Here is a 23,790-nt window from a genome sequence, read left to right on the forward strand (position 1 = left end):
GTATTTTCAAGCGCAGAGTTACTCCTTTTAAGGCACTGTGATAGCAGTAATGACCAATCACCTAAAAGTTAGCACTGCAAAATCCACCATTCAATCATTTAACACAGGAAATGCCAAGCAAGACTACGTATATCCACCAATGGCATGCATTGTCAAATACATTCAAAAGAATTTTATTTTGTTTCACCGCTTGAATATATTGATCAATCTACTCATAAATATTCCTTCATAAAAATATCAGATAGTACTGGGTTTATTATATCCAGAAATGAAATGTGAAAAAATGCTTAAGCAATTAAAATGCTTCCAAATAGATTTGAGTAGCTTCTGCAATGATCGCTTCTATAAGATGAAACACGCATCCTTTAAACGCAATAGATAAGATGAAAACTGACTCAAGCATTTCGTGTATCACTATAGCATATTATTAATCGTATACTAGATGAAGGCTATGCGCAGGAATTATAAATTTTTTACACAGCCATCCAAAGTGATTGCAGTCATTCTAGGTTGTATGCATATTCATTTAGTTTTTATCTTTTCAATCGTGAATTATTAAATAATAGTTCAAGCTGTTCTACAAAATATATTTCTTTTCACTCAGAGTTTTTAGGCCTTGTTTCACACAGAGGGTAAACTGATCCGAACAGTCAGAAGTCCTTCCTACGCTCCAGACAATATCTGGAGCATGGGGAAACTTAATAAAAGGCATATCCAGGAGTAGACAACAGACAAAGATGACTGTAACATTGGTCGCTGCCGGAAGTCGGTAAAGGGTCATGTAGAGATGATCTATTTCTGCTCGGTCTAGAGTGTACAATGATGGACAATCGCAAACTATGAGAGATACTTTCTCTTGCAGGATTATTTCCGGTAGACTAGATAAAACACAGATTAACTCCAAAGATGTTGAACTTCGAATGACCTTGAGATTCGATGGAGATTTGGAGATGACATTATCACACTTGGAATTAGGTATCTTGAGGTTTTTCAGCCTCCTTTCAAGAGCTTCCAATAAGCTCAATGAGTTGAGATGATAATCCTACAATGAGAGTATTTAAAGCAAGTCATACGTTGACTTTTGGATAATACTAAAAGATCTTTAGAGATATGTAATTAATGCTGCATAGGGAGATCTAGACAGATTGTTATTTCTTCTACTCAAACGTTGCCATGGTGTTGTATAGTTGTAAGCGCAGCGACCTAGCCAGTCTGTACGATATTAATTGAATACAGCTTAACAATCCGTGACACTTACCAAGTCGAGATAAAGAGCACCTTGGTCTAGTCCCCCATACAACTTTGGGAGTATAATGTGAGACAGTATTCGGGTAATCACGGAAGATTTGCTCTGAGAGCATGGAGTTGAGACAAGAATGAAATCTGTGCTTGAGAATTTACCAAATTCTTCCATATTATATTCATATGATGGTTGTAATCGCAGTAGAAATTCCAGCCCAGACTCTTCTGTGATGTCTGTGACAGCCATTACAGCAATTGGGCTGAAAAAAAATTGGAAGTCCACATCGGGCTACGAAACATTTATTTTATGGATGGTTTTGGAAGCAATGTGAAAATTTTCTCTTGAACTATTGGTAAAATTATGATTTCATTTCAACAAAGATGTACAAACTTGGTCAGGCTTGTATCTAGAACTAAATAAACAGATAAAATGAGTGACCCAAAAACAACTTGGTAACCCCCAACACAATGAAACTTGGAAATTTTACTACGTAAAATTTTTGTCAATTTATTTATGCAACTTGAACAATACCAATTTGTAATAAGTTTTTGGTTAGTTGTATACCAGCTCAGTTTAAAATCTTACAAATAATGAAGTTATCATGAAAAAATTCCTGTCATGTAAATGCCTCTGGCTTGTTCTGTAGGTGTACTATGATTTAAAACTATGCTTTGGGGTGGCACACTATAGCTCAAAACACTTCACTTGCAATATATTCTATCAAAAGCATTAAACACCTCAGTAGGCAATTCTTAGTACAAAATCAGGGACTGCAATGCAATCGAAAGATAACTCGTTAAGTGCCTGAACACAGATAGTTGAATAAAGACATTAATAGCATGGGTTTTAAACTTTCAATATTATTCTTGCTTCAATATTATGGGAATAAGGATAAGATCTACGAAAAAAATAATCCACAATAAAATTAAATAATCTGTTTTGTTCTAATGAAGTGTAATGTCCATAATCCTAATTCCCTAGCCTACACCCAGTAAGAATAACATCTGATGTGCTTAGCCTAGACAACAAGCGTTTACCCCCAAATCTTCATGCAACTTTTAGACAGATTTTTACTGATGCCTGTCAAAATGCACAGATAAGATTCCAACAGTTCCAGTTGCATAAGCTGTTGTATTAGTTATGTTCATGTCTTAACATTTTTCATTATCTTTTCATGCCGAAAGATTGTCTTTTCAAACTATAGATTGTAATATTTCACCTGCGTCATATACATGTATCTTTGAATAATTTTTAATGAGTGCAGTATCTTGATTGAATGAAGGCTCCTGACTACACGCGAGATAATCTGGTAGCGTTATAAAGTAACTCCCAACCTCACAAACATTAAACAATATATTAAACATTAGCTTGCCTTTAACTGTACAATGAAATATTGATTCCAACGCGCAGACTTCAATTCTTACATCACACACAATTGCTTCATGTTTTTTCTTGTGATTTATCATTAAAAATACACTTTGTGCAATAAGTTTTAAAAATGGTTTCACTTCCTTTAGATTTTGTGACCATAACCGAATGTTCACCAGCTTCAACTAGCATTTAAATAATTAATATATTCTATAACGGTGGCTGCAAAAAACAAGTTCTACTGTAAAACACAACTATAAACCATAAATTGCTACTTTTTGATAAAGTTTCAGTGCAAAAAAATAGAGAAATCACAAATAAGTGACACAGTCTCCCATTAGCCTTACTTGGTTTAGCAAATAGCTAGTTTATAGGAAGTAGAGTGATGCCAAAAAATTTTATTTCATATACAATGGCCAAAATATGAAAGGGTCTTGTCCAGTATCAGTTCAAAATTTTATGCAAAAACTCCGAGGTAAAAATGACAGTGAAACTTTCCAACTGAGGAAAGTTTGAAAGTTTCCAAGTCGGAAACTTCCAACCGTACCGAATTGAAAGTTGGAAGCTGATATCCAGTACACATTAAACATTTAGAATAAAATGGCTTTTTATTCTAAATATCTAGTGGATCTCGATATGCTATTTATGTACAGTAGAAGCCCAGAGAGAGTATTCATGCCGGTCAGTTTTAACAAAAGGTAGGTAGTTGTGGCCAAAACGAGAGGAGAATGAAGGAGGGTTTACTTTTTGTCAATATGCAAATCTCAGCACAACAATATCTTTTTAACTAAGGGTCCCAAACCATGCAGCCATACTCAAGACCAGGTCTAACCAGAGAAGTATAAGCAATCTCTCTTGTGTTTTGGTTTGCCGCTCTGGGAACCCTAATAAACATACCAACTGATTTCTATTCTCTGAATTTAATTTTACAAAGATGTTTAATAAATTTCGGATCATTTTGACCCTTTACAAGGACCTTCTATAAGGATTAGAACTCACACATTGAATACATTGATCACGGAACTTGAACAAATTATTAGTATCAGTCAACCGAGGTGACTTGCCAGCAGAGAGACGGTAGTACTTTTGAGAAGTAAAATTCATCTGCCAAACTTTGGCCCTAGATTTAAGAAAGTATAAATCTTGTTGCAGTATGGTGGCTTTATCTTGTGTAGCATATATATACTAGAGAATCAGCAATAGTCTATGCTAATAATCAATGATATCCGGTAAGTCATTCATAAAAATTGAAAACAACAACGTACTAAGAACTGTCCTTTGCGGAACTCTTGAGGTGACAGACACAACATCCGAAGACATGCCACCAATCTCAACTACCTCTACCATAAAGGATGCTATCTAATGGCCTTTGAAAAATATAGTAAGTACTATTAATTCTGTTACCATATTTCCTTCAAAGTTCTTTGTCATTTCATCCATTGTGCAAATGACCCGTGTTTTACAAGATCTTTTAGCATTAAAATTATTTTGAGCATATGTATGTTATATTTATCAAGATGTGTGCTTATGTGAAAATACAAAATGTGCTCTAACAACTTACAAGAAACGCTAGTCAAAGACACAGGTCTATAGCTAACGGAATAATGCTTAGAACTCTTTTTACATATTAGTACAACCTCTCATTAGCATGTTTTGATGCTAATGAAAATTTTTCAACTTCTGAAAAATTTTGGCAATGGTCAAGCAAGGTCTGAAAATGTTTTGAGAGTGATCCTATTAATGTTGTCTGAACCTCCTGCCTTACTTATTTTCATGCCGTTCACAAGTTTCTGTATTCCAATTTCTGTAAACGCTACAAAGTTGGTGTCTGAAAAATGTGGTGTTGCCATTTCACTCAGAGTATCACCTGTATCTAGGATTGAAATTGGTAGATTTGAAATTTATTAAGCATGTTAGCTTTTTCAATAGATATTTTCACAACCATGTCTCCCTGTTTCAACTCGGGAACAATACTTCCACCATTGAAACATTTTTCTCGCAAGTATTTGAAAAATGGGTTTTGTTACCCTCTACAATGGCATAAACAACTTGTTGGAAAGATATTGTGATTTTCTTCTTTGCATTTTTTTCTTCTGGTTTTCAGACCAGTCTGGCTCATTTTAATCTATATGTTGCAGTGCTTTTTCAACAGCTTTTTGGTCTATCTATCCATCCATGCTGGTGACAAGGCCTGCTTTGTCACCCTAAAAGGCACGCAGTCAGAAACTAGATCACTGGTTGGCGACTGAAAAAAGATTAAAGAAGTTCAACATCCTCACTTTCAGTCATTCCTTTGCCAATATTTTCGTTTAGTGCAGACACTATAGTATAAGCTTTTGTAAGGTTAGCTTTTTTTACAAGCGCATTGCTGTTAATTTTCTTGCGGCCTCATTTACATATAGGTCTGTCTCTATATCTAGGATGAAGTGATCACTTAACAGTGGTATATGAATATAGATAGAGTTTATGCAATGCATATTAGTATGTATCATGTCAATGTTTAATGCGAGAACATATTCTTTGTAAATGGAAGCCATGGATTCATTGAGTTTTTAAGTTTTTGTTGTGAGTGGTTATGGAAGAAACTATGTTATGCATAAATAATCAAAATTCACACACAATACCAGTGTTGAATTTTCTTCATGATCTTATTCTATTTTGACTAAGTTTAATTTGTGCACTTTTGCTTAGCTTGTGTGAACTAATATTACTACAATGGTGGGTTTTTAGGCTACTATAAGTAATACTGATATTTACCAGTAAAATATATACACCTTTATTTTATAAGTCCAACAATTAAAATGCACAACTAAGAAATTTCTAAAACAATAAGATTTATGACGAAAGGTTAAAATTGCCAAAAAATTTACAACCTTACTCATACGATCATCTACATAATTTGCTCAGTCTGGTATAGCTGTGAGTCTAGACAGTCAAATGAGAGTCATGACAGTTCATAGATAAAAAGGCTCCGCTGATGATGGAGAAAGAGGCTGCACAAGTAGGAAAAAGGCTTTGCAGACGCAAGAGAGTTTTACAGGTAGAGAAAAAGAGCCTCACAGAGCTCTCTTTCTTGAGCCACGCTCAAGAAAGAGAGCTCTGCAGTCGCAAGGGATCTAGAGGTCTCAGCAGACGCTCGGAAAAGTGACTGAATCATTGGAGCTGTTATCATGTATAGATGTTTAGCATGTGGGAAGGCTAATCGGTGAGGACTAGGTTCAGTGTTAAAGTTCAATGCTTTATGTCAAATGTGTGGAGATATCTGTTTGCGTAAATCTCCAGCTAATGTACGTGATCTAAACATGTAGGAGATGCTCGTGACTAACTCCTAGTATTCAGGTTGTGCCTGACAGAGGATGGTCTATATGTATACGTGTAATCATTTGATTCACTTCTAATGTCTCTTTAGTGGTTCTCTGGCAAGGCAATCAACTTATTTTCTGTGATGGATTTATTCCACCCTAGAGTTTCTAATTTGTTTGTTGTTTTTCCAATTACTTGATCTTTTGAACCTTCGAGTGTCATATGCGTCTGTTAGTGCTATTGATGGTGCATCTGGTAGTCTGGCTTCACTTCCTGTTTGTATCTTGTTTTGGTGACATGCCCATACAACATATTTACGTTGTATTAGTCTTTGTAAAAGAAGTAGATCAGTGCCCTATTAAATAAACTAGTATTAACGGTATATCATTACAAAACATTTCTTATTTATAATTTCTGAGTAGCGAGAAAGAGTCTTTAGGCTACCTTATCTAGAACGTTTGTCAAACATTAGATTCACATCGAGAATGCAGTACGAAAATGACGAGCGATGTTTAACAGATCGCGCTAGTGTAATGCTTAGTCTGTGTATTTTTCATTAAGCTCTATGGTCTACGCAGCGGTATTAAAAACATGAAATAAATGCTTGCTCAGAGGCTACTAGCTTATCGACACACCGGAGATGTAGTGCGGCAACAACGATGTTTAGTAGATTCACTATTACTGATGCATATCTTCAGAGCATCCATTTTGCTAAAATTCGAATTTATTGCGTAAATTTTACGAGATTTCATCGCAAAATCTCACATTAGAACCAAACCATCAAAGGCCATAAAGAGTAAGAAAGCAACGTTTATTTTTAATATTTGTTGAGGTAACTTTTTCTAGCGCAAAGCCTTATATCTATGTCATTTTTGCTTCAGTTTTCGAAGGCAGTTCGTAATTCTTTTCGAATGATCGAACATAGGAAATATATATGGGATATAAATTCATTACCAAATCTGAACCTGAGCGACTGGCTCGTTTCACTTTGCTGTTTGTATCGCAAACGTGTTGCTAAAAGGCCAATAAATGTATTTAAAATCTAACATACAATGCTCTTTAATTGCAACACAAGCAGGACGAGGTAGGTTGGTCGAACGCTCAAGAGAATAATTCACTAACAGTGATAAGGTCGAAACCCATACATTGAAAACTTCATTCCTTTAATAAAGAAAATAATACTGCCATTGGGTTTGCATTTTTATAAAGTATAAAGTGTAAAATGCAAACCAGGTAATTTCTATATATGCTTTGTAGTGGGGGTTGCCGATGCCTTTTAGACAATATCTTTGATTTAGCGTTGACAAACATATATATAAAGCTAAAATGTTAATTTTATTTAATCGTTATTAAGTGGTCATGCCTCGTTCACCTTTCAATTAATCATTTTATCATCAAATACACATAATGTTCTCAAAGGGCGTCCTGGAAGCTAGAAAATTTCTCAAATATCTATTATTAGAGTGACTTAAAATTCTTACATGTTCAATTGCTATGTTAGTGGTCCATCTTAGTTGCAGTACAATGAGCACATCTTTATTACCTCTAATTTGGAATATTATCAAATAGCGCAATTCCATCTTGCAAGCTCAGTGAAATGACATGAATTCGTGAGTTCCTTTAGAGTATCATAGCTACATAAAGCAGCATTCAGTTTGCCGCAGTTAAGAGTTATCTAGGCTACTGCATTTTCAAATTAGGATTACCTGCGTATTCTTATAACACAAATTATAAATTATGCTGGCTATTTATCGTCAAAAATAACCTTTCGAAAAATCTGCAACCACTATTACTTCGCATTAAAAACTATCAAAAAAAACCTTCAGTGTTTGGCTAACCAAATATCAAACAGCAATATGTATGCATATATACATGTATAGAACTTGACCGTGTTAGGTATGACTAAAACTTGCTATTACTTCCTCAAGGATGTAGCTGCCATGACAAATTTTATTCATACCAAACATGTCTGGTTTTAACATACTCGACTCCTAAAGTTTAAAGTTCTCTTAACCCAATTACTTTGAAACGATACATATATTATAACATAAAATATAAAGAGTACTTAACTGTTAGTCAGTCGTTACAATTTAGTTTCAAAAGGATAGATCTGCTCTCATATAATATTTGAAATATGATTCATGAAGTTTTAGGGTGTAGATAAATTTCTGCAATTACCGGTAGTACATTAATTTTACACGAATAGATATTTTATTGTTTTAGTAAAAATATTGTGGTTGTTAACAATTGTATATATCTTGTATATACAAGTTTCAACAATTGTATATGGGTGTGTCCATAAATAATAATTTGACATTTAGAGTTAGTTGATGCCAACTACACATGCACATTTGCTCCCATTATAAAATTCTTTGAATTAATTGATGCAGTATTTTTTTCGCTTTCAGATAATATAAAGTTTACTGCTTTCAAAATAGTAGTTCTTGAAGTGCAACATGCTTAAGTGATGGGACATCATAAAATGTCCCATCATTTACGCAAGTTGCACTTCATAGCTCAACCTACAAACAGTTCCCCTGATCCGCGATCACATTAACAATTTTTTGTCAACTGTGAAAGCACTTAGAATAGGACAATTTCTTTTAAACTTTAAAGTAAATATCATTTTGAAGCTCCAAACTGGTAGACCACAGTGGGAAAAACATAAATCAAATAGAGCAAGTAGTTTATTTTTTACACGCTTTCAAAGAAATCCTGTTTTAGAGATAAATGAAAAAATAGAATGGTTGCAGTACACCGAGTCTGATAGAGTGTGTATATTTGTAAAGCTGTTGTTGCTAATAAGAAGTCTAGACTTCTCAGCAACAACAGCTTTACACTAAAACATTTAGGCTTTCTAGCTTGGTCCATTTTTTATCCTTCATAACCAAGAGTTTTAATCCGTGTTGTTACAAACTAATGTTTTTCCAGCAGGCAATTTTCATCTCTACGTTATGAGCGGCTTCAGTATTTTAGCTATATCTCAATATTAGTTTATTACATGTATTTCGAGCAATAATAGACTAATTGATTTGAAACTGTAGAATTATACTGAAAACTTACAAACAAAACGACCAAAATTACATAATTTTTGTTAACCAAAAGTATGGAAAAACAAATCAAAATTGCAGTTCACTCCGGTGTAACATCAGGTGGGAAATCAAGTGGGAAGCCTGGTACTGGATTATCTCAAGTCCAGACTTGAAAGTGTTAACCAAGAAGAAAAGGTTTCTTCTTAAAATTATGCAATAGCGATAAATTCTTGTTACGCGACATTCGTTTTATAAACTCGCTTTATTGTATATATTTAACTGTTTCTTTATTTTAAGTATTTCATATTTGGTAGTTTCACCCAGTTTGCATCAGCAGTCACCTGGAAGTCTTGTCACATTTGTTTCACGCTTCGTGGCACTGTATTTTGGTTGAACTTGGAATATTTTTCAATCTATCAATTCGCGTTACGCTTTCTTTGCAGTTGACAACTTTCAGGAATGTCAACATTTTGACTGCATACATCCAAAAACATGCTTACCAGCTTTACATCAATATATTTTTAAACATTGACCACTTTCAGTTGAATGCTTCACTTGTTTTCTTGTTGTAACTGCTCTAGTCGAGCTGGAGAATGGATGAACCAGAAGAGATACACGTCGCAATTGAAGTTCCGTCTTCTCTTGAGGACAGGTCGGCCAGTTTAACAACTTCGCAGGAGGTTGCAACTGCCCAAGATAATGATGAACAAGTTGCAGCGACGTAAGAAACTAGCTTTCTACTTTTTTGGCACAGTGACATATTCTAACTATCAAATTATACACAGGGTTTTATTGAAGGAAAGTGATGCTCACAATTTATGTGAGCTGCCTAGATTATTTCCATGGTTTCATATCTTTGCCCTCGGGAATTGAGTTGGAAAACAGCACTCTTTCAGAGTGGTTCCGAAGAAGAGCACTCAGGATTGGTGCCAATTGTATGTGGCAAAATGTTTCGTACTAAGGTAGCCAGAAAGCACACTAGCTTACTCACGCTTTTGTAGGTCTTCATTGGTTCTGTCTGGGTATTTTTATACAGAGTCAAACCTTGAACCAACAAGTTAATCAGTTACTTAATTTTATAATATACATTCATCCTTCGACTTACTCGTGCCGCAACATACGAAAAATTTGAGATACGAGCCAGCTTTTAAGCAAGTTCTAGCACTAACATACGAGCCACTTTTGAGATATGAGCACGCGAGTCAGTGGCTATGTATGTTATAGGTGTCTTATGAGAACAGCATCACTCTGTATTTTTTAACTGCTCAGGTTATACTTTTGCAACATGTTTTTTGTGCGCGTTTTTCAGTGCAGAATTTTGTGTATTAAAAGTACTGTACGTAGACCGAAAGCTAACCCGTTTAATACAGGATAATGCAAAGCAAAAGCGAATGAAAATATTTGATTTTGAAAAAATTATTCAAAATTCAAAAAATTATTGAAAAATATGATAAAGCTGAACGCGTGATTGAACTGGCTTGCTAATATAACAAATACATCCACAATATGCACAATTATCAAACAAAAGGATAATATTAAGGGCATTAAGCCTGCAAAAGGACTAACCATAGTTTCCAAATGGCGTATTGATTCACGATGAGATGGAGAAACTGCTCTTGCTTTGGATAAAAGCCAAACAATTGACTGGCTACAACGTAATTGAAACGATGCTATGTGAAAAGTCTGGTTCTATCTATTAACCCTTTCGTGGGCAGTGCGACGTTTTTGTCGCTTTGCGATACGGCTGCTAATGGGCAGTGCGACGTTTTTGTCGTTTCGGTAACGTATTTTATTATTGCCGTTTCTGGTTAGCTAAATGCCGTTTTTTGTTTACTTTTTTTACCAATAGCAAGCTACGATATAGTAGTTTCAGTTAGCCTCAAAAATTGACTTCAAGGTTGAAAAAAACGATCGTTTTTAGCAGTGATGAATAAATAAACTTTCGAAAAAAATTAGAAAATTGTTCTAAATAATTTATCAACTTTTATTTTTCTTGCTTCGGTTTTAGCTTTTATTTACCGAATTTTTTGAGAGTTTGACTTTAGTTTACCGTCATGGCGACTTCTAAAAGAACCTCCCGAGATTATTCTCATAAAGCAAGTACTAGTACCAAAATTACTAAGAGATTCCGAGATGACAGTGACTTTTTAGATTTAGTAGCAAGAGATGACAGTGAATCAGGTTTGAATTGTGATTGTAATGACTTTACATCTAGAAGTGACAGTGATGAAAGGGCTGGTAGCAGTAATGATGAGGATGTGAGTAGGAGTGATGCCAGTGCCTGGAAGAATATAACCAACATAAACAGAGATAAATCTCCTACAATTCAGCAGTTTATAGCAATGACAGGCCCAGTATTTACTCCAGTAGATGCTCAACCAGTAGAGTATTTTGAAAAGTTTTTTGAGCCTGTCAATCCAGGAAGTACATTTTTGTGGGAGCTCTTTGTTACACGAATAAGTACATGGTGCAAAGACTGTGATGTGGGCCTTTGTAAAAGAGAATGCTTTCGAAAATATCATTCGTAAATAGACAATTATTATGAAAAGCATATATTTTATGTTATACACTTTTATTTGTTTATAATATATATATATATATGCCTATGGACATATACATGTATACATATGCACCTTTAAACATAGAGATATGCACATAATAACACACAGAAAAGTGTATGAACCTTTTGGAAAAAATTGATTTTTTGGAAAATTAATTCGCCCATGGGAGTCTGATTTAGTTTTAAAAATTCGCCCACGAAAGGGTTAAGACTATGAAAATAAACATTCGGACAAGTTGGCTAGTGGTCATGCATTAGCCCTTTGTGATGACACGTGTGTTCGTCCTTTTCGTAACACGTTGAAAGGGTGACACAGGCAAACGTCCTTAGATGGTTTCTCTTAAAATGACTGGCTGATCGTGAGAGTAAAACGAAGGAAAAATTTGCTAAGTTGCGACAAGAAATTTTAATTATGTTAAGTTTAAAATAAAAGTTTGCTTTCAAGTCTGTGCATCAGAATCCAAATTTATTAAAGTCAAATGTTGTAATGAAAGATAACGTTTTTCTCCCTCCTTGGCATTTGCTAGCATTAGCTGCTATTGTATGTATTTAATTATGCATTTTAATTAATCACATTTCCTTGCATTATTTTTTATTCATTGCTTTTTGAAAGCATATGGTAAGTTATGACAATTACCAGCATGTTGTTTCTGCTACAATATCTTGTTTTACGTGTTTTTGTTTGTGTTTTTCAGAGTATGGAAACCAATCAATGTATTTTTAATTGTTTATATATAAATAAATTGCTCCAACATACCAGTAAATTGACATACAGGCTCAGTCCCACAACGCATTAACCTCGTAACTCGAGGTATGACTGTACGTCAAAACTGAAATAATCATACAAGAATATGACTCAGTTCGTTTAATTCATTCCAAAGTCAAAAAAACACTATGAATACCTCAAATAAACTAGAACTATGTGAAAAAAAAATATGTAAAAGTTGGATTAATGAAGTAATAATCGGTAAGAGGCGTCGTTTTGGTTTCAATTTGAAGACATGTGAATAGAAAGAAATGTGTAGAGTGATTGATAAAAATGTGCAGTGGAATATACTTAAATTCATTCTAGATATAATTGAATTAGGTGAATTTATTTTTTATGGTTGTACGTCGCTATCATTTTTACTAGCTTTTGTTACAAAATTAAAGTAGCTTGAAAAGTTGGGAATTCCCTCATATGTCAAGTCAAATATTTGCTCACATTTTATGCACATGCTCAATTTTATGTTACACTAGCGGAATGTCCGGCATTGCAAGGGTGTTAAAAATCAGCCTATAAACAGTGATAGCAATGCCACACTCATAAACTCAGCTTATAAACAATGCCACTTGCCATTAACCTGGCACATTAACAATTAATTGGCTCCGTAACGGAGAGCTGTAGCACATTTTCACCCACAAAGCTACATGTATCGCCCAATGAATCCGTCAATCTCGTGTAACTAAAATGGTAAGCCATTTGCCTGGCGAACGAGAGGTTCTGAGATAAAATCTTTTGCGATACGGATTCTTCTATCTAAGATTTTTATAGCTATAACTGGACAAACCGAACTGGACAAGTTCACACTGTAGACAAACTGAGATTTATATATACATATATATATATATATATATATGTATATATAAATATATATATATATATATGTATATATAAATCTCAGTTATGTAGATGTTGAAAGATTAGTGTTCAAAGGTGAGTCATAAATCGAGCTTTGACCCTCCTAGTTGGATCACTACCCTTTTCCAGCACAGCGCACTTTGTCTTCTACATAGTTTCATATTCCACTGGGTAATTGACCAGCCGCTTTAGGAACTATGTTAACTAAGGTTGGCATTGTGTTACAGTTCGGAGGAGAGTGTGCTGCAGTTGAATTTGACTGGCGAGTCTTTGCAGAAGTTTGCTCGCATATTACATGATAAAGGCCTTCAGACGGCTGAAGATGCTATCCAGTATTTTTATACCTTACACAGTGGGTAAGTCACGCTCTTTATACAGAGGGTAAATCACGCTCTTTATACAGAGGGTAAGTCACGGTCTTTATACAGAAGGTAAGTCATGCTCTTTACACAGAGGGTAAGTCATGCTTTTTATACAGAGGGTGCCATGCTTTTTGAACACAAGGTAGGTGATGCTCTTTAGACAAAGGGTAAGTCATGCTTTTTATACAGAGGGTAAGTCACGCTTTTTATACAGAGGGTAAGTCACGCTCTCTATAAAAAAAGTCATGCTCTTTATACAGCGAGTAAGTCATTCTTTTTATACAGAGGGTAAGTGATGTTCTTTATACAGAGGGTAACTCATGTTCTTTACTCCATAGATAAAGCCAGGCTCGCACTAAACATTATTTGAATGCAATACTGACAGGAAATAAATGGTAATTGTGTGAACATCTGAGAATGTATGACTCTTATAAAATAATGCAAAAAAGGAATTTTAGACTGAGAATGCAAACAGTTTAAAAGTACAGTTCTATATAAAAAGGAGTGTATCTGACAAATTAAGAGTACAGTTTTATCTGACAAAAAAAGTTTATGTAAATGTCATAAGCACTGACAAAAAGGTGTCTGTGTTGTTTAAATCTTATCACCTAAATTTATTAAATCGTCTGCTCTGTCAATCAGGCTATGCCAACGAAGTGCACGAATTGAGTTAGATTCTGGCTGCCAACAACAATTTGAGTTAAGTTCTGGCTGTCAACTATGATTTGAGTTACGTTCTGGCCGTCAACAATGATTTCAGTTAGGTTCTGGCTGTCAACAATGAGTTGAGTTCTGAGCTGTCAACAATGATTTGAGTTGAGTTCTGGGCTGTCAACAATGATTTGAGTTAGGTTCTGGGCTGTCAACAATGACTTGACTTGAGTTCTGGCTGTCAACAATGATTTGAGTTAAGTTCGGGGCTGTCAACAATGATTTGACTTGAGTTCTGGCTGTCAACAATGATTTTAGTTAGGTTCTGGCTGTCAGCAATAATTATTAATTTAAAAATAGGTCATTTTGATTATCTTCACTCTTGAAATTTAAACTAAATCTGTTATAGTCAGAGTTTTGATCAGTGTTAAGCCTAAGTGTTAAGCCTATGACAAGTCATAAAAACCCCTTCTCTCTTCCCAGTATGCATGCCTGTAGGCCTTTATGTTTCCCAATGGCCTTAACAGAAATATATATGTAATTTTATCAAGTGTCCAACTAGTGTATATTCAGTGCAGACCAATCTTAATCCTTGCTTTCAGTGTTAAGCTGTAGGCACAAATAAAAAAAAAAACATTCAGTTTGATTTTGCAGATCTCTAGATCACCTTTACTGCAAAACTACAACTGAAATAAAACTCATGTAGCATCTACTCTTTTGCTGCTGCAGAAATTTTACTTATTTGGATTTCAAACACAAACTGTGCCAGTAAAATGTAAAACTACGGCAATCAAGAAGTTTTAGGTAGGTGGTGTGATACGCAAACAAGTGTGCAGTTTTAAATATGCATTGTACATGACCTTTGACCTTTTACTGTAGCTTTCAACCTGGAAATTTTCTTATGTCTACTTTGGCGAAGGCTGTATTTATATTTCTAATAAGCTCTAGAATGATGTTACTCAGGTTATGCTTTGCTTGCTAGTATAGGGAAGCTCACCAGTTTACAGCCTCAGAACTTCCTTGCTCATGTTTAGTTACTGCTGATTTGAGCTGATGCACTCATATTCTGCACATCATAACAAACCGCAAGTTCTGTAAATGTACTATTATGCTACAGTTCGGGAGATTCTGTTGGTTCTACCTGCCAAGCGAGGCCACGAGGTAGGCCAAAAGGCTCCCGCAATAAAGAGTTGTTGGAACGGGAGAAGTCGTCTGCTGAGCAGCCCGAAGAAAACCAGGAAAAGGAAACTGATGATGAGGACCCTGATAAGGAGCCAGGTAACGTGTTGCTTGAGTGGGACTGTTGCACTTTACATTCTTAGGGTGTTACTGTCCCTTCTTGTGTGCATCCTGATGAGTAAATTGGCTATTGGTTTTATGTCGGAAAGAAAACAATAGTGTAAATTAACTGGTATAATGCTGTTCCCACAACTGAAGTTAATAGTATAACATTTCAATGGTTGTTATTACCGTACTTTTCGGACTGTTAGCCGCTACTTTTTTGATGTTTTGAGCCATACGGCTTATATAAGGGTGCGGCTATTCTGTGGTTTTTTCTTTCACCGCTAGGGCGCATTAACCGGAATTTCCGGTTAGTGCGCTTCTAGCGGTGAAAGAAAAAATGAAACAATGCCTAACGGTATTGTTCTGTTAGGCACTGGGTTAAAAAGCGCTGGTTAATACGGAACAGTGCTTAACGGTACTCTGTTGTTTTAACCAGCAAAGTTGCTGACGTGTTAAAAAGCACCGTCATGAGTTCTGCAGACTATACAAAAGGTGCAGCCTGTGTATTGTTTTATATTTGTTTTTTTTAAATGAAGCAGATGCGGCTTATATAGGGGTGCGGTTAATAGTCCAAAAAGTACAGTAGATTTGAAGTTTGGTGTATAATTTGAGTTGGCTAGAAAATTTCCGATTAACTAGTTATCTAGCTTTACTCAAATAAAGCCATTGTCGCCCATTTTGATAGCTTTTTCTTTCACTAAATTAGGATGATTGCTGGTTTGCATTAAAAATCTTAACATTTAACATTTTGTTGAGTTTTATGTCATTGTGAAGACTCTTTCTAACATACTAGTGAGAGATGAAAGCTGCTTGCCTCATTTCCAGGTTTGCATTTTGTAATTTCTTGTAATATGCAACATCGAGAAAATGAACTCAAGTTCAGCAGTGTTTTTTATGAAAACTATTCATCAAGAAATTGAGATGTATCTAAAAAGTTTAGTCCTGGTTTATGCCGAAATCAGCCAATGTAGATCTTTTGTGTATATCGGACAATCACTATCATATGACAGGCATGTTGAGACAATCACTATCATATGACAAGCATGTTGGGATAATCACTCTCATATGACAGACATGTTGGGATAATCAGTATCATATGGCAGAAATGTTGGGATAATCACTCTCATATGACAGACATGTCGGGTTCCTAATTCTTATTTTTTGACTTAATAATCAATTCCTAGTATCTGGTACAATAAATATTACTGCATTACAGGTACAGTTCTAGTGGATGGAGTGAGAAAAAGCACACGACGTCGGAAGAATCCCTATGTAAAGTCAGAATATGTTCCCTCGACAAAGCTAGAGAAGCTAGCAACAAGTGATGTAGATGAGGATATGGATGAATGGGTAAGATGCCATAGAGTTATTTAATAGATATATTTATCTGTGCAATGTTGCAGCGATACGAGCAAGTTGGATTGGTTCTGTCCGGTAATATATAACTGTCCAGAATTCTGTGTCCCTTAATGTTGTATCATTACCAGCTCCTGAATAGGGAACAGTTTTTATGTTGGTAATGTATCACTAACTTAATAAGTGTTAGCATTGCAAATCGTTGCTGCTATTGTCTACTTCCCTGATTCGTCATTTGTCAGTTTCTTCCGCGTATAGCATAGGAAGTGCTAAGATATGTTGTAACTGAAATCACTGAAACTTGACAGTTCATTTATACCTAATGATATTGCCGACTCATTTTTTTTTTTGCTTTCACAAATTTTTAGTTGAAATATTCAACCTGATCGGTTTGCAGATAGTGGTGAGCTTCAGCTTTTCTGATGGCATTTATACTGTTCAGTAGGTGGACTATTCTTGTTATGTCTAAGTTATCTATTGGCATCATTAATGAGCTTCGTTGAAATTATTTGCCAAAGATTTTCGATTAAATTAGGAACACTTATTCATGGATGTTGTGTATAAAACTGTATAACTAAATTAAGTTAATTTATTACTTATGAATATATAACGATGCCATAAAAATGCTTTGGAAGTGAGCCACACCGGTAATAACAAGGCAGTTCTTTTGGCTGGAGTAATGCATTAAGTACCTTGTGGATGTTCACTTACAGCAGTCAGTTTTATGAAACATGAGGTTTCTTCGCAATAAATTTCCAATATGATCGGCCTATGTAGGGACAGCATGTGACTTCAGCAATTGTGAAGACATGACAATTGCATCTCACTTTCAATTACCGTAAAACCTCTATGTCAACGCCATGGCGTTCTATTTTACAACCTTCTGATAGTGGTAGTCAAATAAAGGTGGTGGTCAAATAGAGGTGGCGGTCAAATAGAGGTGGCGGTCAAATAGAGGTGGCGATCAAATAGAGGTGGCGGTCAAATAGAGGCTGGCATTATATTTTTCAAGTAGGTCATCAGCATTTTGGGAAAATAAATTTAACCCTTTTACGGGCGAAGCAAATGTCACCTATATTTTGCATTTTTCTTTGGGTGGAACGACATTAACCCTTTTAGATACACAAAATTTGCTAACTTATCTCCAACTTGTTGCAGTTCTCTAAATGAATATGCATTGGGAAGCTGAGAAATATCTCTACCAGTTGATATCTATTGCTTGCAATTAACCTGCGATGATATTACAACCTGTGCCCTGCTTTAAAACTGGTTGGAGCTTTCCATTTTTATTTCATTCCAAAGTTGAAGGAATATTTTCATTTTATAACTGTTTTTAACAATGTTGCATAAAAGCTCATTGCACACATTGATATGTTGCTACAGTGTGCAGCCAAAACTTGCTTTTTATGTGCGATAGAAAAGCAATTATGAGTGTCGGTCGGTTCATTGTAAGCTGAGTTTATATAACAGTAATGATGTTCTCAAATAATATGCTATAAATCTGCATGTTTATAAATTATATAATAATAGTCATCAAATGCTAGAAATATATATTCATGAACCAGTGGCATACAAACACCATACTTATAGTACATGCAGAAATAAAATTAACATTTTTTTACACAAATATTTGCGTCGTTTGCTTGGCCAGTTGCTTTCTTGTTGTGGCTTTCGTTTGGAACGATCTCATTTTCTTCTGGGTCTTTAATACCCTCCGCAATGTTTTCTGACCTCACCTATTTTTCTGCACTGCTGAACTAATTAATATTAGCATCCAAACAATTCTTTTGGCAGAACTAACTATTTAGCATTTCGTACAAATATGGATAAATTTTAGCCTAAAACTAGTCGTTCTATTTCATCGTAAATGTAAACCGTTTTTCACGTATGTCGAAGTATCAAGACCGCGTTAAACAAGGAACTACTTTTAGTCTGATACAGTTATTAATTATTTCTATGGTGTTGTTTTCAAAGTTTTAATGAGAAAATCACTTGAGAGAAGCTTTGTAGTTTGAAAACGGACTTCAATGCAAACAAAAACAACGAAAGAATTAATTGTTATTGATGTAACCGAATCATTTTCAGTACGATTTTGTTGACACTTCTTCTGAGCACTTGCTATTATGGGTTCGTAAAGATCAAAGATAGTCAAAGTGGTAGTCAAATAGAGGTGGCGTTCGATTAAAGATTTTACAGTAAGCTCCGGGCTGATAACTTAGGTTTTTAAGGGCAGACCACTAAACTTGGAGCTTCATAAGTCTGCTTGTAGAGTTACATGACAAGTGATACTATTGTCATTCAATTTACTAGTTTCAAGTAAAATTGGGATTTGCCTACCTTTGTCTGCCATTTGTGATACCACCCAAGTTAGGCTATAGTTTCTGTGTCCTGCAGTGTATACACGAAAATGGAGAAACCTAACTATTTCATATAAGATTGATTACCTTTCGTAATCTGATTTGAAAAATCTTTGTTGCCTTTTAGAATGCTTGAATATGGAGATAACATAAATTAAAATGATAACAACAACAGCGAAGTGATGCTTAATTTTGTTTTATTAACACAACTGCAGTTATACTAGAAATTTGTTGCCAAGAGAGATCTGTGATAGATGAGTTCCAATGACTCCATAATATGGAAAAAACAAGAGCATTTGTTATTCTATGATTAAATTAATAATATAGTAACACACTATCAGCATGCAATGGTTTCCACGAAACCCAACATTAGTTGCTGTTTTTCTACATAGGCTATAAGTTGTTATTACTAGTAGCAGTTTGGTATCATCATTGCTTACCAACCATTTTTGTTGTCAACGGACAAATAATCGAGAAAAGACGGTTATTGATAGCTAGAGAGTAGATCTCTGCCTCCTTTTAAGGCAAATGTGTTCAACTCAGTGATCGTCTATTATTATAGAGCTTAGATGTGGGGGAGGATGGCTACATAGAGGAAGGGGCGGAGTCAGGAGAGGATGAGAGCCTAGTAGACATAGTGAGTGAGGAGGCGGGAGAAGGAGGGGCAGAGCTAGCTCAGGGTGCTACCCCTACGCCCGCTATTAGAATTATTCAAGGAAAGAAAAAGATTAGACTAACTCGGTCTGCAGTAACCGCCATTCGCAAGAAACTCTCTGTCAATGGTCGTCGAGGTGAGGCCTGCTTCTTTGACTCTGCAATAGCAGTTCGTTGATGATGTCGATGAATTATCTTTCTGACACTGAGAGTCGGGGCCAGCTGAATGTCTTGTCACGTACAACTTATCGTATTTACTAGGTAAATCGTACACATTGATTCCGAATTTGTACTCAAAATAAAGATTGGTCCACTAACTTTCAGAGAAATGAAGGCTTTTTTACAGAGTTTTAAAATCGATCTCGAAAACAACACAATTGACGCAACAATACATATTCAAAAAGAAGCTCAAAAAACACGATAACAATGCTAGCTTGTGATAAAATCGCTTTTTTTGAGCTCATTTTTTTCGGCCTAGTAAACATCCTGTAACAAGCTACGAGCAATTTTAAATAGCTGATCTACCTTTCATAGAAGACTGCGATTATTTTGAAGGCTGAATTTAGATAATAATGGGTTTTAAGACACTCATCTCTATCATTCTAAATCGGACTAAACATCCCTAACTTCCGCTCCTAAAAAACTAGGTTTCATCACATATTTATGGGTGGAGCTTGTTATGCCGACAGTGTTGTTTTCGAGACGGATATTGAAACGCTTTGAAAAAGCCTTTATGACTTTGAAGGTCAGTGAACCAATATGTATTTTGATTACAAAATCGGAATCAGTGTGTCTGGTTAACCTAGAAAATACCATAAAAGTTGTACGTGACAGTTATGGTTTAACATTTACTATAATAAAAGCTGTGTTCGTTTGTCTGTCCAGAGTCAGGCTAAAAGCGTTCGGAGAAAAAACTGTCTCACACGGGAATTGAACTCGGATACTTTGATTTACTGACTGACGAACTAACCACTACATCACTCTGCTGCCTTGCCATATCAAGAATTAGTTATGCTCATAGTGATTACTTCATTACGTCCTCTCACGGTGCACATGACCGCCGAGCCTACTAGTATTAATAATTTCTAACATGGGTTTTAGTTTAGACTTTCAAGTTTTTTCATTGGTATTTAATCTGCTAGTAGTCTAGTAATAGTCTATTATAGATATAGTCTGCTACATTTTATTTCATGTTAATAAGGTGATAGGCAAGGGAGATGGCTGCAGTTACTGTATTAGCAGGTTTGGAGAAAATCTTAACTTTGCTATTATTTCAGGTGTTTATCATTCGCATGTCATATGTTATTAAAATTTCTAAACAAAGAAATCCAAATACAGTGCACCCTCAGGATACGATTTTGATGCGTTCCCGGGTTGGTATCGTATAGTGAAAAAATCTTATGTATGGTTATAGAAGCCATATTAGTGATATAATGGAAACATCTCCTGGTAAAAATCGTCAAAATTTTGTTTAACATATTAAAAACTCATAACAAAATAATATGTTCACCTTAGTAATTATAGCTACCTACAGTAACTTTATTGTATTTAGTGAATTTATTGGTTATGATCTACATTAAAATATAATATTACAATATGCTATGAGCTGCGGTACTACACTTAAAAGTTCTTACCTTCAAGACAGACGTACGTATAATAAAAACTTTGAATTCACTTCAAATAAGTTTAGCTTACTAAACGCACACACTTAAAGCTAAGTTTTAGTATGTATTCTTAACTATTTTACTGAATTTAAACTTTTTATCGCTAAAATTTTATCACTTATCAGTTTCTGTCTTTGCTTTCTCATTGCTTTCAAAACATTTTTCAACCCAGTTCGGCCATAAAACCCAAACAATGCTGTTTTCGTAATTGAGTGGATTTTGTTAGCAAATTAATGGAAGTTGTCTGACCACTAGACCTTCTTTATAAAGGGATCGTAACTTCAACGTTGCTACTGGTTTTGAAGGAAAGGAGAATTGCTGAACTGAGAAAGATCAGTCATCGTGTCTCTTTTAGGCGTTGTGAAATTATTGTTGGCAAACAGCATTTCAGTGTCTTTGTTGTTTTCAAATTTGAACTCGGCCGTAAATTTTGTTAAATTCATGTGGTGAAATAAGATTCATATGGTGAGGTCATTGGTCACCATCTTGGCAAGGAGCTGCAGGCAAAACCTTTTTAAAATGCGTTGTACAAGTGAAGGTCAGCATTTTAGAAACAGCATGGCGAGTGACCATTTTTATGCGATCATCAGCGATGCAGCTTTATGTGAACATAAGCCGACGACCCTGGCACCGCAATTATTTTGCTGCGTGAGATTACCGCAGAGTCTTGCAGCCTATATGGGACACAGACTTTGGCCTATCTACCCATAATTCCGTGTTAGAGGAACAGTCAGATACTAAAATGTGGGAGTTTCTTTGCAGTGGGGAGGCCGAGGAGACGGGCCAAGGAGGCAGTGCTCTTTCCAGAAGAAGAGGAAACTCTTAACTGTAGCAAATGTGCTGAACATTTTGACTCGGCCTCTGCTCTTCGCTCACACAAGATGTCTGCTCACAGTAAGATAACTGCTCGCTAATGACGGCTGTTGTGACTTAGACTCACTGGGGGAGTGTAGTTGAATAGCCTGCCATTGAAATCTATTTAAAAAAATTGTTATTTATGAAAGAGAGATGAAATAGTGAGTAGAGTAGTCAATCCGATGGTCAGGTCTTTAGAAAAATAATTTGATGCTGCAGCATTGTATGACAGGAAGTGTATCTAGCCATAAAGCTAGAGATACTTTTGGTTGTCGAATGTAAGTCCTTTAATCATAACCTGTTTTGGAATAGGTTGAAAGCAACTGACTTTGTAGATCCCTTCTCGCTATGGCAGTTTGGACAAGGAAAGGCCAGTCTCGAAGGTGTTAAAAGTAGTATCACTTTTAAATGGTTAATATTCTTACAAAACACGCATTGCAAAAATCATTGAGGACGTCCTCACATGTTGGCGAGACAAAGTTAATACAACCAGTCCCCGCATTTACTCTAAGTGCTTGTTAATCATTAACAATACATACAAGTTCTATGGGTTTCATATAGAGTGATGAGCAGGCTTGACAGCGACCTACTTAACTGCTGCCAATGGTCCTTTCAGATTTATTGATAGCAGACTTAACTGCTGCCAAGAATCCTTTCAGATTTATTGATAGCTGATTGGTAGTAACTAATCCATAGGATTTTTGGAATCTCCTACTCTGTTGGTTCAATACAAAGCCTAATGCCAACAAGTTAGTCGTTCTGTTCAAAATTCACTAAACGCTATCAAAAGTATAAGCAATCATGATTATTACAGAATTTATGTTAAGAGCATTTTAAATTGTATTTCTTGTAAAAATATTTTGTTTTGACATTTCCAATCCAAGTACGATTGCAGTTTGTCCTTCACTTATTCCTACTGCATTTCATCAGGTCGACCCAACCATCCGTACTTCTGCGAACACTGCGACTACACAGCCATGTTTGACTGCGACATGAAGCGACACCAGCTCGTGCATGCCTCCTCCAAACAGTTCAAGTGTGACATATGCGACTTCTCAACAAACTGGGAGAGAAACCTCAACCTTCACATTGAGAATGTACACAGCAACAAGCAGCCATGGATGTGTGACAGGTGTGATCTCAAAATATACAACCACAGTAAGGTGAGTTAGCTTATAGGCCAACCCTTTCCTCTAGCTCTCAATCACAGTAAGGTGAGTTAGTCTATAGGCCGGCCTTTTCCTCCACATGTAGTTCTCAACCACAGTAAGGTGTTAGTCTATAGGCCCGGCCTTTTCCTCCAGTTCTCTGCTGACTTAAACTATCAATTTATTGTTCGCACAATGCTTAGTGGTAGTAGTTGTGATGTTTCACCCACAATTCTCTAAGCGGTCACATATTTGCCTCACAAACTTACTCCATCAGAACCCGTGGTCATCAGCAGGCTGATAACCACGGGTTCTGATCATACCGTACTACA

General features: G+C 35.6%; 2 protein-coding genes across 4 annotated transcripts in view; one reads left to right on the plus strand and one right to left on the minus strand.

Annotated features, from left to right (window-relative positions):
- Positions 1-190: 190 nt before the first annotated feature.
- On the minus strand, positions 191-6,431 carry LOC137406456 (DNA repair protein XRCC2-like). Its single transcript, XM_068093043.1, has 3 exons — positions 6,359-6,431; positions 1,259-1,502; positions 191-1,042 (listed from the first exon to the last, which is right to left on the minus strand). The coding sequence occupies exons 2-3, from the start codon at positions 1,487-1,489 to the stop codon at positions 578-580; spliced, it is 696 nt and encodes a 231-aa protein (XP_067949144.1). The 5' UTR covers positions 1,490-1,502; positions 6,359-6,431; the 3' UTR covers positions 191-577.
- A 202-nt stretch (positions 6,432-6,633) lies between these two features.
- Positions 6,634-23,790, plus strand: part of LOC137405990 (zinc finger protein 708-like) — a 30,398-nt gene continuing 13,241 nt past the window's right edge. The window contains exons 1-8 of one of the 3 annotated variants that reach the window (XM_068092486.1): positions 6,634-6,746; positions 9,528-9,667; positions 13,355-13,483; positions 15,258-15,418; positions 16,641-16,774; positions 19,700-19,928; positions 22,218-22,349; positions 23,241-23,473. In XM_068092486.1, the coding sequence (XP_067948587.1) occupies positions 9,540-9,667; positions 13,355-13,483; positions 15,258-15,418; positions 16,641-16,774; positions 19,700-19,928; positions 22,218-22,349; positions 23,241-23,473 (1,146 nt within the window). In that variant the 5' untranslated portion in view covers positions 6,634-6,746; positions 9,528-9,539. Of the gene's footprint in view, positions 6,747-6,924; positions 6,999-9,527; positions 9,668-13,354; positions 13,484-15,257; positions 15,419-16,640; positions 16,775-19,699; positions 19,929-22,217; positions 22,350-23,240; positions 23,474-23,790 lie in introns of those variants that run through there. The other 2 variants (XM_068092483.1, XM_068092484.1) reach the window with 2 other exon arrangements.

Source organism: Watersipora subatra, chromosome 10 (assembly GCF_963576615.1).
Source record: "Watersipora subatra chromosome 10, tzWatSuba1.1, whole genome shotgun sequence".
NCBI classification, from domain to species: Eukaryota; Metazoa; Bryozoa; class Gymnolaemata; order Cheilostomatida; family Watersiporidae; genus Watersipora; species Watersipora subatra.

Coding starts and splice junctions, on each gene's coding strand:
- LOC137406456 (XM_068093043.1), bottom strand. CDS start 1,489: ATGGCTGTCACAGACATCACAGAAGAGTCTGGGCTGGAATTTCTACTG. Junction 1,043..1,258: donor GTGCTCTTTATCTCGACTTG/GTAAGTGTCACG, acceptor CTCTCATTGTAG/GATTATCATCTCAACTCATT.